At 42.7% G+C, this 14,693-nt stretch overlaps 1 protein-coding gene across 3 annotated transcripts in view; it reads left to right on the top strand.

Moving 5' to 3' along the window:
• LOC109913858 (NIMA-related kinase 11) overlaps nucleotides 1-14,693 on the top strand; it is a 124,510-nt gene that overhangs the window by 63,805 nt on the left and 46,012 nt on the right. For all 3 annotated transcript variants that reach the window (XM_048607150.1, XM_048607158.1, XM_048607160.1), the window contains one exon: nucleotides 10,017-10,182. In XM_048607150.1, the coding sequence (XP_048463107.1) occupies nucleotides 10,017-10,182 (166 nt within the window). The remainder of the gene's footprint in view (nucleotides 1-10,016; nucleotides 10,183-14,693) is intronic.

Here is a 14,693-nt window from a genome sequence, read left to right as displayed (position 1 = left end):
AGTTCTGAGGAAGGGTCACCGGACCCGAGACGTTAACTCTGTTTTTTCCTTCATAGATGCTGCCAGACCTGCTGAGCTTTTCCAGCAACTTTGTTTTTATTTCTGTAATTAATTGTGAGCTGTTTTGAAATAGGGGGATAATGGCCTTTGGCAGTTTAGGTTGATTGGTTAAGCTACAGGTGTTTTTTTTTTCTTCATTCTTTCATAGGATTTGGACATTGCTAGTCAGGTCAGCATTTATTACCCATCCCTAATTGCCCATAGGGGCGGTGAAGAATCAACCCCATAGCTGTGGGTTTGAAACCAGGCCAGACTAGATAAGGAATTAATGAACCAGATGGGTTTTGCAGACATTTAGCATTGGTTTCATTGTCATCAATTGACTAGTTTTTAATTCCAGGTTTTGTTAATTGAATTTGAATTCCAATAACTGCTGTGGTAGGATTTGAACCCATGGCCCTGGAGCATTAGCCTGGGCTCCTGGATTACTAGTCAAATGACCTTACCACTATATCACAGAACCTTATGGAAAATAAATTATATGACCATAGCTTTTCAGTGACAAGCCATCCACTTAAAACTGCCACCGTTCTGATGCATTTGGTTCGGGACAGAGGTATAAAAGCTTGCGTTGCTGAGGAGATAATTATGGCCCATTAATTGATAGAAGTAATTATTGTCTGTGCTGAAAGCACCAAGCCAGGAAAGCAACAGCTAATTCCACAGACAGTAATTTGTTTCTGGTCGGTCTGTCTTCACTTTATTAAAATATTGCTACAAGGTGAGCTGCATTTTATTTTCGAGAAAGGCAACGAGCTGAGCGTGCCCAAGCCGAGCTTAAATGGACACAAGGGCACAACAGAAATTTGAACCTCACTTGCTGCATGGGGAGCCCAGAGGATCAGGTGGAACCCCAATTTTGCAACTGCTCAATGGGCCCCTTAACCAATGACATGAATTGTGAAGCTGTTAGAAATAGGGGCATAATGTGCTTCACCCTGTTTGCTGCACACCTTCCTCCCCCAGACACACTGATCATCCCACTGAGTCGGCATAGTAGACTATTGACCAAGTGCAGAGAAATGGGATTAGTGGAGTTTGGTGTTCGTTGGTCAACATAGACATGGTGGGCCGAAGGGCCTGTTTTTATGCTGCGTGACTCCATGGCTCTATGACACCTCATTCACACTGTTAAACAGAATCCAGGGAAAGAATGGAGATGTTTTAGGACAAGGTGCAATAACATCAACAAGACCCATTGCCATGTATTTGCCTTGCTCCCTCTTGCTTCCAAATGCTGCAGCAGGCTCTCAACACCGACACCAATCCATCACATAACCCATATCGATATGACATTCGGCATTATGCTACAGAAACTCAAAGAGGTGTAGTGGCAAAGCATGGAAATTTATACAAACATGAGACTTTGTAAGCGTCATAAGGCTGCCTATGCCACCAAAGTGCCCTCTGTAGATTTCCTTCACCTCTTGCTCTGTCTACACCTCAGTGTAGTCCCTGGCTCCGCAGTTGGGATGGAGGGAGCATACTCAGCAGTGGGGCTGGTTGGCCTTGGAGGTTTGGTTAGGTGACCCTGGGGAGGCTGAAGATCTTCATGCCACAGTTGACAGGACCCTCCTCAACTTCAACTTTCATGGGTTAGTGGGGGTGGGGAGCAGGCAGGGGAGTGGTGGAGGGCCTGGTCACCCCTGCAGTGTCTTTAGAGGAGACTTCTGAGGGCCCAATACGAGGTTCCACCTCCTGTTGGGTGTGTCCTGGCAACAGCCTGACTCCAGTGTAGAAGGGGCACCTAAAGTGAGCTGAAAGTCCCTCAGCCCCCTGTTGCCTTTTGTTTGGTCCTGAGGGCAAATGGCGGGGGGGAATGGAGCACAGATGTGTTCCTCTCCAGCAGTTCTTGACAGTGCTGAACCTGGCTCTCCATGGCAGGCACCACCCTGTCCCAGGGAGGCAGCCAGATGGTCACATGCATAGCTGCTCTCCTGCCAGTCATACCAGCCTCCTGCTCCTATTCGTCCCAGTGTGATGTGAGTGACATTCCTAATTGCTGAAACCACAGCGTCCTCTCCTGCCTGCAACGGAGCAGGTGCCTGGTCCCCAGCCGTCATCTGAGTGCTGGTGGCCTGGGGAGTTTCTCCCTTATCCAACTAAGGAGTCGTCGCAGTGAGGTGCTCACCAGATTATGCTCCCATACTTTGCAAAGCTAACATTCCAACATCCGAGGGGGAGTGCTGGAGGCAGCCATACCAATGATTCCTCGAAGGATCCTGAGCTCTCTTCCTTAGAGGTTAAAGACGGGGCTTCTAGCAGAGCAGGCAGTTTCTCAGGGGCACGGACATCCTATTGAAACCTGCAAGATAAAAGGAGAAGAAGGCAACACAGCCAGTGGTTAGAGGTGGCGTGCAATGGATGTCATTGACAATAGAGTTAACATGAGAGTTAATTGCAATGAAGACTGGTCCTTACTTGGTGAGACACGGATACCTTCTCCTGCAAGGACTGGGATTTTTGCCCTGTAGGGTCTGAGGAGTCTGATGTTGGCTCACCTCCACCTATACAGGCCTTTTCTGCCCTTCTGTGGGCTGTCTTCTCCTGGAATTAAAGAAAGAGAGGGATTGAATGAGATGAAAATGGGTGACGCAGCTTTTGCAGGTGGGAGTAAGATCTTGACATGCTCTGAGGGAGTGTGTGGCAGTGCAGAGGGCATGAGGTATCAGTGGTGTGGGAGGTTGAGGATGATCCAAAGTGATTGAGGGAAGATGTTTCAGGTGATAATGGAAGTGGTAGAGCATGGGCCTTGGTGGGAGGTGGGTGCAGGAGCAGAGAGAGAGTGAGTGTGAGGTGGCAGAGAGAAGAGTGTGGCATATACCATGGTGAAGTGAGGAAGGCTAATCCTCTGCACTGGTGAGATTGCACTGACCAAGGTGATGACCTCAAACCAGGCTTTCTCTGCCAGTTCTCCAGCCAGAGGACACCTGTCCTCTTTACTGCCCTGCGAACAGGACCTCCAGTCCCTCTCTGAGATATATGGTGCCAATGTTCCCCTTTTCCAACATGTTCTGAATTAATCTGAGACCAACAGGGCACCTTCAGAATGCCAGTGCACAACTAGGTGCACAGTGGCCTTTTAAAGATGGCATGGACACCAGGGATGCCAGTGTTTTGGCAGGCATCTGCTGAGTTATACGAGGAACAGCAAGTGATATGATGGGGTTAGAATGAGAAGCACCAAAGGGATGGGTAGGTAGTCAACAAGGCAAATTCTGTAAGATACTGGTGAGAAATCTCACTAGGCCGCAAGGCAAGAAACCCTCCAAAAGCTCAAAGTTATTCACAGTTATCTAAAAGATCATAAAATCCAGCCCTGTGTGTCTGTTTGCACGACTTTTATTTTTCAAGAACATGATTAAATCCTTTAAGCCTTGTGTTAATAATTTTCACATCTTTGTTTTATTAGGTTTTATTTGCAATGAACTTGATTTTTATTTGTTCTGCCATAAAAAAAAGACAACCTGATCTGTATGGAATTAGCAATATCCCTTCCCTGTTTAAGTTCAGACTTGTTATTACAGGATGAGGGGAGAGGTAGAATGAGTCAAGGAAAGGAATGAGCTTATCTCTCCTAATTCAGTTAACTCTGGAAATATTTCATTGGCAATCACAATGCGGCTGTAAATGTGTTTAAATCACTTCTTTAAGCAAAGAATCAGGTCCTCAAGATGTGTGCATTTATGCACTGTGGTTTGGTTGAGATTCCCTTGATAAATGTTGTTTTTAAAAACCCTTCTGAATATTCTTTATGGATTATTTTCTTTTAATGTCCTTAAACCTTTCTACATGAGTAGTCTTTAGCCTTGCTTTGCATGATTCCCATCTGATATTCTTTTATTAATTAGCACATGGGAATGGTGGCTATTCCAAGATTTCTTTATCCCTTTGAGGGATGTAGAATTATTTGCAAGGTGGGCAATTGTTGCCCCATCTGTCATTGCCTTTGAACTGAGCAGCTTGCTAGACCATTCTAGGGAGTCAAACACATTCCAGTGGGTCTGAAATCACACAAAAGCCAAATCCGATAAGGCAGATTTCCTCCCTTAAATGACATTAGTGAATTAGATGTGTTTTCACATATTGATCACCATGACTTCAGTTTTAAATTCCAGATTTTTAAAATGAATAGCAACAACAGAAATTGTTGGAGTAACTCAGCAGGTCTGGCAGCATCTGTGGGAAGAAATTAGAGTTGATGCTTTGAGTCTAAAGAGATTTACGAGGATGTTGCCAGGATTGGAGGGGCAGAGCTGTAGGGAGAGACTGAATAACCTAAGACTTTTTTCCTTGCGGTGTTGGATGCTGAGGGTTGACTTTATAGAAGTTTATAAAGTCATTATGGGCATGGATAGGGTGACTAGCCAATTTTTTCTTTTCCCCCAGGATAGGGGAGTCCAAAACTAGAGGATATAGGTTTCAGGTGAGAGGTGAAAATTTTAAAAGGAACCTAAGGGGCAACCTTTACACAAAGGGTGGTGCGTGTTTGGAATGAATTGCCAGAGGAAGTGGTGGAGGCTGGTATAATTACAACATTTAAAATGCATCTGAATGGGCATGTGAATAGAAAGGGTTTAGAGGACATAGGCCAGATGCTGGCAAATGAGAAAAAGCCTTTTCACACAGCAAGGAATCAGATTGGCTTTCTTTGTTTTGTCCATTGTCAGGGGTCACATGTTTGCCATTAGCCCAGATTTTAATTTCAAATTTCACCGTCTGCCAAGGTGCGATTCAAACCCATGTCCCTATGACATGACAAGGAACAGGAACAGATCCTTGAGCTAGTTCTGCCATTTGATGAGATCAAGCCTGATCTGTGGCCTAACTCCATATACCTATTTTTGGCCCATATCCCTTAATACATGTGCTTAACAAAAGTTTAAGATTAACATCTGATCTATCATTAACTGCCATTTGTGGAAGAGAGTTCTAGATCTCTCTCATCCTCTGTGTGTAGAAGTGATTCCTAACATCTCTCCTGAATGGTCTGGTGTAATTCTAAGACGATTCACCCTAGTTTGAGAATCCCTAACCAGTAGAAATAGTTTATCTTTATCCACCTTGTCTTTTCCTGTAAATATCTTGAACACTTCAATTAGATCACTCCTTAACCTTCTCAATTCTAGAGAAAGGACTCATTGTATCATCTCTCCTCATAACGTAACCCCTGGAGTCCAGGTATCATTCCTGTCAGTCTCCGTTGTTCTCCCTCCAAGGCCAATGTATCCTTCCTAAGGTGTGATGCCTGAATTTGTTCCCAGTATGCCAGTCGAACCAAGGTTTTGTATAACTGCATAATAACTTTTGCATCTTTATACGCTGGTCCTTTAGATATAAAAGTTAGCATTCCATTTGCTTTCTTAATTATTTTCTGCCCCTGCCTGTGGCTTTTTATAGATCTATGCGCCTGAACTTCCATAAATACAAGAAAGAGATTGAGTGCTTAACGGCATGGTGTAAAGACAACAATTTCTCCATCAACATCAGCAAAACAATGGAGCAAGCCATTGACTTCAGGAAGCAATGTGAGGGCACGCCCCTGTCTACATCAATGGTGCTGAGGTGGAGATGGTCGAGAGCATCAAGTTTCTAGGAGTGATGCGATAGTCAAGAAAACACAACAACGCCTCTACTTCCTCAGGATGCTAAGGAAATTTGGCATGTCCATAAAGACTCTTACCAACTTTTATCCATGCAGCATGGAAAGCATCCTATCTGGATGCATCACTGCTCGGTACGGCAACTGCTCCTCCCAAGACGGCAAGAAACTACAGAGAGTTGTGAACACAGCCCAGTCCATCACACAACCCAGCCTCCCATCCGCCTCGGGAAAGCAACCAACATAATCAAAGACTCCTCCCACCCCAGTTATGCTCTCTTCCACCCTCTCCTGTTGGACAGAAAATATAAAAGTTTGAAGACACGTACAAACAGATTCAAGAACAGCTTCTTCCCCACTGCTTTTGAGTGGACCTCTCAAAATCTAATTCTGATCTCTCTCTCTGCACCTTCTCTGCGGCTGTAACACTGTATTCTGTACTCTTTTCTGCTACGCTAATGCACTTTGTATGGCACGATCTGCCTGTATAGCATGCAAAACAACACTTTTCACTGTATCTTGGTACATGTGAAAACAATAACTCAATCAATCAAATCACTTTGGACATCCACAGTTATTAACTTCAAACTAAGTAGAAAGTACCCTGATCCATTCTTTTTCGGCCTGAAATAGATATCCTCACATTTGCTTATACTGAAATCCATCTACCATAGTTTTGCCCATTCACCTAGTCTATCAATATCACTTTGTAATTTTATGCTATCATCTATACTGTCTAAAATGCCATTTTACTTTGTGTCAAGTAGTACTTAGGGTCTGGAATGCACTGTCTGGAAATGTGGTGGAAGAAGGTTCAATTAAAGCATTCAAGAGGGACGTTGGATGGTTATTTGGATCAACATGGTGTACAGGGATATGGGGAAAAGGCAGCAGGTTGACACTGACACAGGAATGGTGGGCTGAATGGCCTCGTGCTGTAACAGTTCTGTGATTCTGTGATTTCCCGGTATGTTAGTACAGTTGCATGCATTTTAAAGTCAATTATTGTAATGTACAACTTGCCATGTTATGAAACGTTACTTATAAAACAGCAAGAGTCCGTGCAAAATGCAAGCCAGAGACACCACTGCCTGAGCATCATTCCAAAATTTTGTGCCATATTGTGGTCTGACAGGTCTAAATAAGTTCCATCATTATGTCTTGAACTTTATGTTCTCTATAGCTTGCCACAAAAACCTGTTTCCCATTAGATTTATCTGTGGCCTTTAGCAGTTGAGGCATTACTTTTAATGCCTTGAGCATTGAACATACCAAATCCCTTTACTCTGTCCTATCACTAGCTGTCTATTCAAAATATATTTTTGTGAATCAAAATGTATCACATCACATTTAGTGACATGGAATTTAATTGGCCAATTTATCAGCCATTCCAATAACTTATGAATCTAGATTAACTTTGTCCTCAGTATTATGTCTTCTTTCTCCGTCTTCCTTCTCCCATGTAATTTGGGGTCACTACAGTGCTGTCTGATCACTTCTCTATTTCCTTCCATCAGTCACCCATTCCATCATCCAAACCTGATACATTTAAGTCTTTCCCTGTTGCATCTTCCCATCAGGTCTTTGACCTTCCTCTTTTCCTCTTCTTCCTGGCATCTCCATCGTTTGCCGTGCTGAAATCCCCCCCTCTCTTTCTCTCGCTTTCTGTAACAGATGACTGTACCATTTCAGTCCCTTCTAGGCTACTTTCTTCAATCTCCACTCAAACCCCGGTGTGCTAGTTCCTGATGTTTTTGTCTTTTCCTGTCGCTCCACATATCCACCTCAGCATCAGCATCTCAATAGTAGGCCAGGTTGTTGTTTTGTTACACTGTCTATTTTAATATTGTCTGCAGATTTACATGCCACTCCCTCAAACCTGATATCCAATCCGTTTGAAATAGACAGTGAAGAGAACGGAACAGAATTCTGTGGAAAGCAGCTGCACACTTCTTTTTTTCTGAAGAAGGGTCCAGACCCGAAATGTCAGCTTTCCTGCTCCCCTGATGCTGCCTGGCCTGCTGTGTTCATCCAGCTCTACACCTTGTTATCTCAGATCCTCCAGCATCAGCAGTTCCCACTATCTCTCTGCACACTTCTATACCTGTCCTCTGTTTCCGTCCATCTAACCAGTTTTTAAATTCAACTTGCTAACCTTCTACACTCATTAATCTTCTCCAATAGTCTTCCAGCTGGCACCTAGCCAGAGGTTTTCTGAAAGTTCACATACACCACAGTGGTATTTTCCCGAGTCATCGCATCACCTCCTCAAAAGCCCCGGTGTGAATTCCAGCATAATCTTCATTTTTTAAAGAAAAGTTTCCACTCCTGTTCAATGTATACATTCTTCCTGTTTTATCAATTTTTTGGTCACCTTCTGCTGATTGTTAGAACACAGAACATAGAACAGTACAGCACAGTACAGGCCCTTCGGCCCACGACGTTGTGCCGAACTTTTACCCTAATCCTAAGGTCTATCTAACCTCCACCCCTACCTTACACTATCATCCATATGCCTATCTAATAGTCGCTTAAATGCCCCAAATGATGCTGACTCCATGACCCTCTCTGGCAATGCATTCCACATCCCGACCACTCTCTGAGTAAAGAACCTACCTCTAATGTCTTCCCTATATCTACCTCCACTCACTTTAAAACTATGCCCCCTTGTAATAGCTACTTCCACCCTAGGAAAAATCTCTGGCTGTCCACTCTGTCTATACCTCTGATCATTTTGTACACCTCTATCGAGTCAAATTCATGACTTGATTTGAAAAATTTTAAAATTCATCCAGATCTCAAGTTTCTTATTATCTCTTGCAACTTCCATAGTAAGTCATGGATAGGTCTTTGTCACTGAATATTTGTTTTTTTTAGTCTAATTTATTCTCATTTTCCTTCATTTATTTACTGCTACACCCTATAGTCAGACTAATGAAATAGAACTGCTCACATGTTTTGCTTTTAGTCTGACAAATCCATTTTAATCAGAATTATTATGGATCATTTAACAGCACCATGTATAGATATGTAATGAACTGGAGGCTGAAGTAATTGATAGTAAGCTCATAAACACAAGCTCTGAAGTTAGGACGTGTATCCCAGACTTTACAGATTTTTCAACCGAATGCATATCATTGATGCAACGGTTTTTTGTTCCATTAGTGACTTTATAATTAATGAAGCATTTAAATAAGTTTTGCGTGTGAATGTTAGTTGTTCGAGGTGTTCAGTACATGCGCTCAGGCATTCTAATGCACATTCAGCCAAAAACTTAGTGTAGGTGGCTTCAGATTTGCAGCATACACCTGGGATCAGATACTGATTAACCTGGCAAGGGAACCCAGCTGAGCGTGATGTACTTGAGAAAACTGTTTCACCCCTGTTCACCTCAGTGTCAGTGTGCACTTTCTTGATGATAACTGAAACACATCTGCAGTTAACTACTCAGCAATTGTCTGCTTACTTAAAATTATGCACCACGCTATGTATGCAGCTCTTTGCCTCAGTACCTACTTGAATAGTTAGATTATAAAGTCTGCAATTCTGAACCTTGTGGATCTTGTGGGCTGAATGTTCTCCTTCTGCAGCATAACACTTCTGTGATCCCTGCCCCCACGATTGGCAGTTGTACCTTTAAGTTATTTGACCCTAAGCTCACCCCCACCGCCAGCCCCCCAAACTTTCTGCCTATCTACAATGTTCATCTCCTTTGTAACCTTACTTAAAACCCACCTCTTCCACAACTCCTTAATCTTCTCCTTTGACCAAGTGCCAACCTTTAGCTGATTGCATTTCTGTGTGAAATGCATTGGGCTGCCTTTTGTACATTGGCAAGACTACAGAAGTGAACAGTTGCTGACAGCATTAACAAAATGGTTGAGTTGAAGAGGAAATTGCGGATTCTTGTCTCTGAGTCTGCTCCTTCCAACTCTGTGACAGTTCATGTACATCTTCCCATGTCACATGATCAAAATAAGTGACACTTGACCAGTATAAAATGCAATTAAGATGATGAGCAAACAATTGTTTCTCAACCTATATAGTGCTGATTTGTATCAACTGAATCAATGTCTACTTTTGCCCTATCCTTAAATAGATTCCATATTCTGGTTATTTTGAATATTTTGTACTTATTCCGGTTTGCAACTTAGTATTTATTTTGGTAATAAATACCATATGGACTATTCTTCTTACAAATCATCAGTGGCAAAAATATCAATGTTTAATATACTTGACATCTTTAAAAACCCTTCCACCTCTGAATAATTTCCCTACATTCATGTTGTTCAGATTCACTCAGTGTGTTGCTTGGCAAAAATAATAATTTCTTTTTCTCATCCGTCCTCTATAGGAAAGTGTTAAAGGAGATATCTGTCGGAGATCTGGAACCAAATGATACTGTCCAGGCCAATTTAGAGGCACAGCTGTTGTCTAAGCTTGACCATCCAGCAATTGTTAAGTTCTACAACAGCTTTGTGGAGCAGTGTAGCTTCTGCATCATTACCGAGTACTGTGAGGTATGTAATTGATGGAGCGGTGGACTGAACATAATTCTGATCTCGTCAATTTGTTGAGTTTGATCTTACTTAGAAAATTGTTTGTTTCACATTTAGAACATAGAACAGTACAGCACAGTACAGGCCCTTCGGCCCACAATGTTGTGCCGAACTTTTACCCTAATCCTAGGGTCTATCTAACCTCCACCCCTACCTTATACTATCATCCATATGCCTATCTAATAGTCGCTTAAATGCCCCTAATGAGGCCGACTCTACTACCCTCTCCGGCAATGCATTTCATGCCCCGACCACTCTCTGAGTAAAGAACCTACCTCTGACGTCTCCCCTATATCTACCTCCACTCACTTTAAAACTATGCCCCCTCATAATAGCTACCTCCACCCTAGGAAAAAGTCTCTGGCTGTCTACTCTATCTATACCTCTGATAATTTTGTACACCTCTATCAAGTCACCTCTCATCCTTCGTCATTCTAAAGAGAAAAGCCCTAGCTGTCTCAACCTTTCCTCGTAAGACCTTCCCTCCATTCCAGGCAACATCCTGGTAAATCTCCTCTGCACCTTTTCCAATGCTTCCACATCTTTTCTGTAATGAGGCGACCAGAACTGGACACAATACTCCAGATGTGGCCGAACCAGGCTTTTGTATAGCTGGAGCATAATTTCACAGCTCTTGAACTCAATCCCTCTATTAATGAAAGCTAACACACCACTCGCCTTCTTAATAACTCTATCCACCTGGGTGGCAGCTTTCAGGGAACTGTGAACATGAACCCCAAGATCCCTCTGCTCCTCCACGCTGCCAAGAAGCTTTCCGTTAACCCTGTATTCTGCTTTCAAGTTTGTCCTTACAAAATGAATCACCTAATTTAAAATGGTATATTCTGCATGCGGCTTTGTACAGATACTCATTGCAGTCTCTGACACAAACTGCATTCTGTGCCCATTGTTCCCATCCCTGGTATCTATCTTAAGCCGAGCAAGAAGACTACTGTCTACTTTAATGTTGTGTTTGACCCGGAGTTAACTTTGGAACGACACATCTGTTATAACAATAATGGTTCTGACAGGGTTAATGTTGGAAACTGATTAAAATGTTTGAGTTGAAGAGAAATTTGGGGATTCTTGCCTCTGAGAGCACTCCTTTCAACTTTGTGACATGTACATCTTACATGGTTACTAACATGCAATAAACTATATCTTGTTTAGGATATAAGCCTGTTCTTGTTAAGGCACACTTGGTATCAGCAAACTAGACCATTTGCCACCTTCCAGTGGTTGATATCACAACAGATATACAATAACACTCGTGCCAAGACTGCTTATTTCCATCTCCATAACATCACTTAACACTGTCAGAAGTCACAGGACACCTGGTTATAGTCCAACATAGTCCATTTGAAATCACAAGCTATCGAAGCGCTGCTCCTTCGTCAGGTGAAGTGAAGGGGCAGTGCTTGTGATTTCAAATAGGCCTGTTGGACTATAACCTGGTGCATTGTGACTTCTGACCTTGTCCATCCCAGTCCAACACCGGCACCTCCATATCATCACTCGACACTTCTTTTGTTCATCTATTGCTAAAATTGTCATCTGTGTCCTTGCTGCTTCTAGATTTGACTATTCCAATACTCTCTCAGCCAAATCAAAACTTCCACTCTATGTAAACCCAAAACTCTGCCCCCCATACCTGACCTTGCTCCAAATCTCTTTCATTTGTCTTATTCACCCTCCCCTTCAAACTCCATTTTAATTTAGTCCGCTTCCTCTCTCTGTACTATTCCTTCAGCTGCGTACGTGTCATTGCGCTGCCCCTGATGGGCTTTGTATGCAAATTGTAATTGATTTAGGAACATGGGTGATTTAGGTGAAGGATAAAGGTAAAAATTACACGGGTGATTTCATGGTGGTGCTTTATGTGCACAAAAAGTGCTCAGAGTTGTGAAAAAGCAACTCTGGATGGAAAAAAGAAAAAAAAAGAAACTGGCTTCAGTCTACGACAGTAGCAGTCTGGAGATGCCAGATCACAGAAGCTAAGCAGCCTCAGGCCTGTTTCTTACTTGGCTGGGAATGCCAGGTGCAGCAGTCTTTGGGTTCTTGTGGTGCAGTGGTAGTGACTCTACCTCTAGACCCTGAAGCTTGAGTTTTTCAGAGGTGTGTATTAATAGCTCTGAACAAGTTGTTTAGAACATACCTTAAGAGGTGGGCTCATGGGGAGTGTGGTAGTGTTCGTATCTCTGGGCTAGAAGGTCTGGGTTCAAATTCTACTTGCCCCAGATGTGTGTCATATTGTGTCTCAACAGGCTGATGTTTTATGTTAAGCAGAGAGTTGGTTTCTTTCCTCATCTTATTGATTTTTGCATTGTCACATTGCCCCTGGTAGACAGTGCCCATAATTCGGGTGATTAGATAAATTGGTGATGGGGGTTTAAAATGAAAGAAAAGCTGTTTGTTTTCCCTAGTAGGGTCAGTTTGGAGAGGGGAAGGGGTCAGAAGGGAAAGATGGAAACTGATGTTTATGCTAAACTATAAATTTACAATAAAGCCATTGTAAATCATTTGATGTCTAATTCAACATATGGATGTCAGTTGGTTAAACACCATGAGTTATTGGTTTATCTGAAATTGCTTGAGACAAACTTTTAATCAAGGAATGGGGAAAAGGCAGGAAAGTGGACTTGAGGGTTATCAGACCAGCAGTGATCTCATTGAGTGGTGGAGCAGATCCGATGGGCTGAATGGCCTACTTCTCTTCCCAGGCTTTAAAATCTTAATCAGCATGTGGTTCCAAGTCCCAATGTTGCTGCATCTTCTTTTGTTTGTGAATATATCAGTTCTTTCCACAATACTAAGATCTGTTTACTCTCTCTGCCCACAGGGCTACATAAAAACAGAGAAAATGAGTGCAGGAGTAGGCTATTCGGCCATTTGAGCCTGTACCACATTCAATATGATCATGGCTGATCATGCAATCTCAGTGTCCCATTCCCGCTTTCTCTCCATTCTCCTTGATCCCTTTAGCTGCAAGGGCCACATCCAGCTTGCTCTTGATTTTTTTTCTAAGAAACTAGCCCTAACACCTTCTTGTGGGAGAGAATTCCACAGGTTCACAACTCTCTGAGTGAAGAAATTCTTCTTCATCTCAGTTCTGAATCGTTTACCCATTATTCTTAGACTGTGACCCCTAGTTATGGACTTCCCCAACATCGGGAACATTCTTCCCGCATCTAGCCTGTCCAGTCCCATCAGGATTTTGTACGTTTCTATGAGATTCCTCCCTCTTTCTTCTAAATTCCATCGAGTACAAGCCCAGTCGATACAGTCTTTCCTCATAAGTCAGGTCTAGCCAACAGAAGTTTGGACGTTAAGAGAATCAAAAGAAGCAATGGGGAAGTAGAGTAGATGGAGAAGTTCAACCATGAGTGTAACAAATGGTGAAGCAGGCCCGAGCAGTCTACGTCGGACCTGTTCTTGGGATGACGTGTCTCATTCACGCAGCAAATAATTATTGGGCTCAGTGACCAGTGAAATCTGTTGTATATGAGGTTTTGTTGCCCCAAAATTCAATCACCTTTACAGTCTAATGAGTGATTGCATTTCATCACACTAGAATGATTTTTTTTTCATTTCATTGCTTTGTCTTTCACACTGATCACCTGGTATTCAGTAATTATGTAAAGGCAGGCAATTTTCACAGTAAATAAATGGGAAGATTGTTAAGTGCAGTGAGATCTGTTTTGCTTCCCAGTGAGGTTAATGCAAAGAGTCAAGTAATGCTATTCCTACACCATCCTAACCCCCAAAATACGAAGATCAACATCATTGATTTGTCATGATTAATATCCTACAAGAATTTCTTCAATGCCACTTTGGAATGTCCATATTAACAAGTTCTGCCTTTGACTGTGTCTGTACCATGTTTTTAGGGATAGCCAGAACCAACAAGATTTATCATCAATAAACTTTTTGAACTTGGCTGTGATGAGGTTCTGTGAAGTTTGAATTGGATGAGCTGGGATGGCTGTACGCCATTCCCTGTGGAGACTGAAATATAATTCCATCTTTCTTGGCACTCAGGCATATGTCATTTACACCTACATTCGGGTAATAGCCAGAGAGTGACAAAGGCTGAGTTAGTTCCTGCACACGGGTCTTAGCCAAATCCAATCCACCATCTGTTTAGAATAAGGACATTGTGTCTTCTCATGAAATGTTTTAGGGCTCTACATCTCAGTAATTCCCAGCATCAGCAGCTCAAATGAACTATTGCTGGTTGCCTTCGTTTCGATGGTTTGCGACTAGTGATCAGCATCGCTTGGTGTCTCTACAGAAGCAGACAGTGGGTTCACAGATCTCTATTTTCTCTTCTTGATCGACTGATTCTGGACTCCACTCCTGTAAAGTTTGGCTGTAAATTTAGACCACTCACACTCCCTCACTCTCTCACACACTGTCACACTCTCTCACTCTCTCACACACTGTCACACTCCCTCACTCTCACACACTGTCAC

This window comes from Rhincodon typus, chromosome 2 (genome assembly GCF_021869965.1).
Source record: "Rhincodon typus isolate 14 chromosome 2, sRhiTyp1.1, whole genome shotgun sequence".
Lineage (NCBI taxonomy): Eukaryota > Metazoa > Chordata > Chondrichthyes > Orectolobiformes > Rhincodontidae > Rhincodon > Rhincodon typus.
The sequence above is the reverse complement of the archived record's forward strand: the minus strand, read 5'-3'. Positions and strand labels throughout refer to the sequence as shown.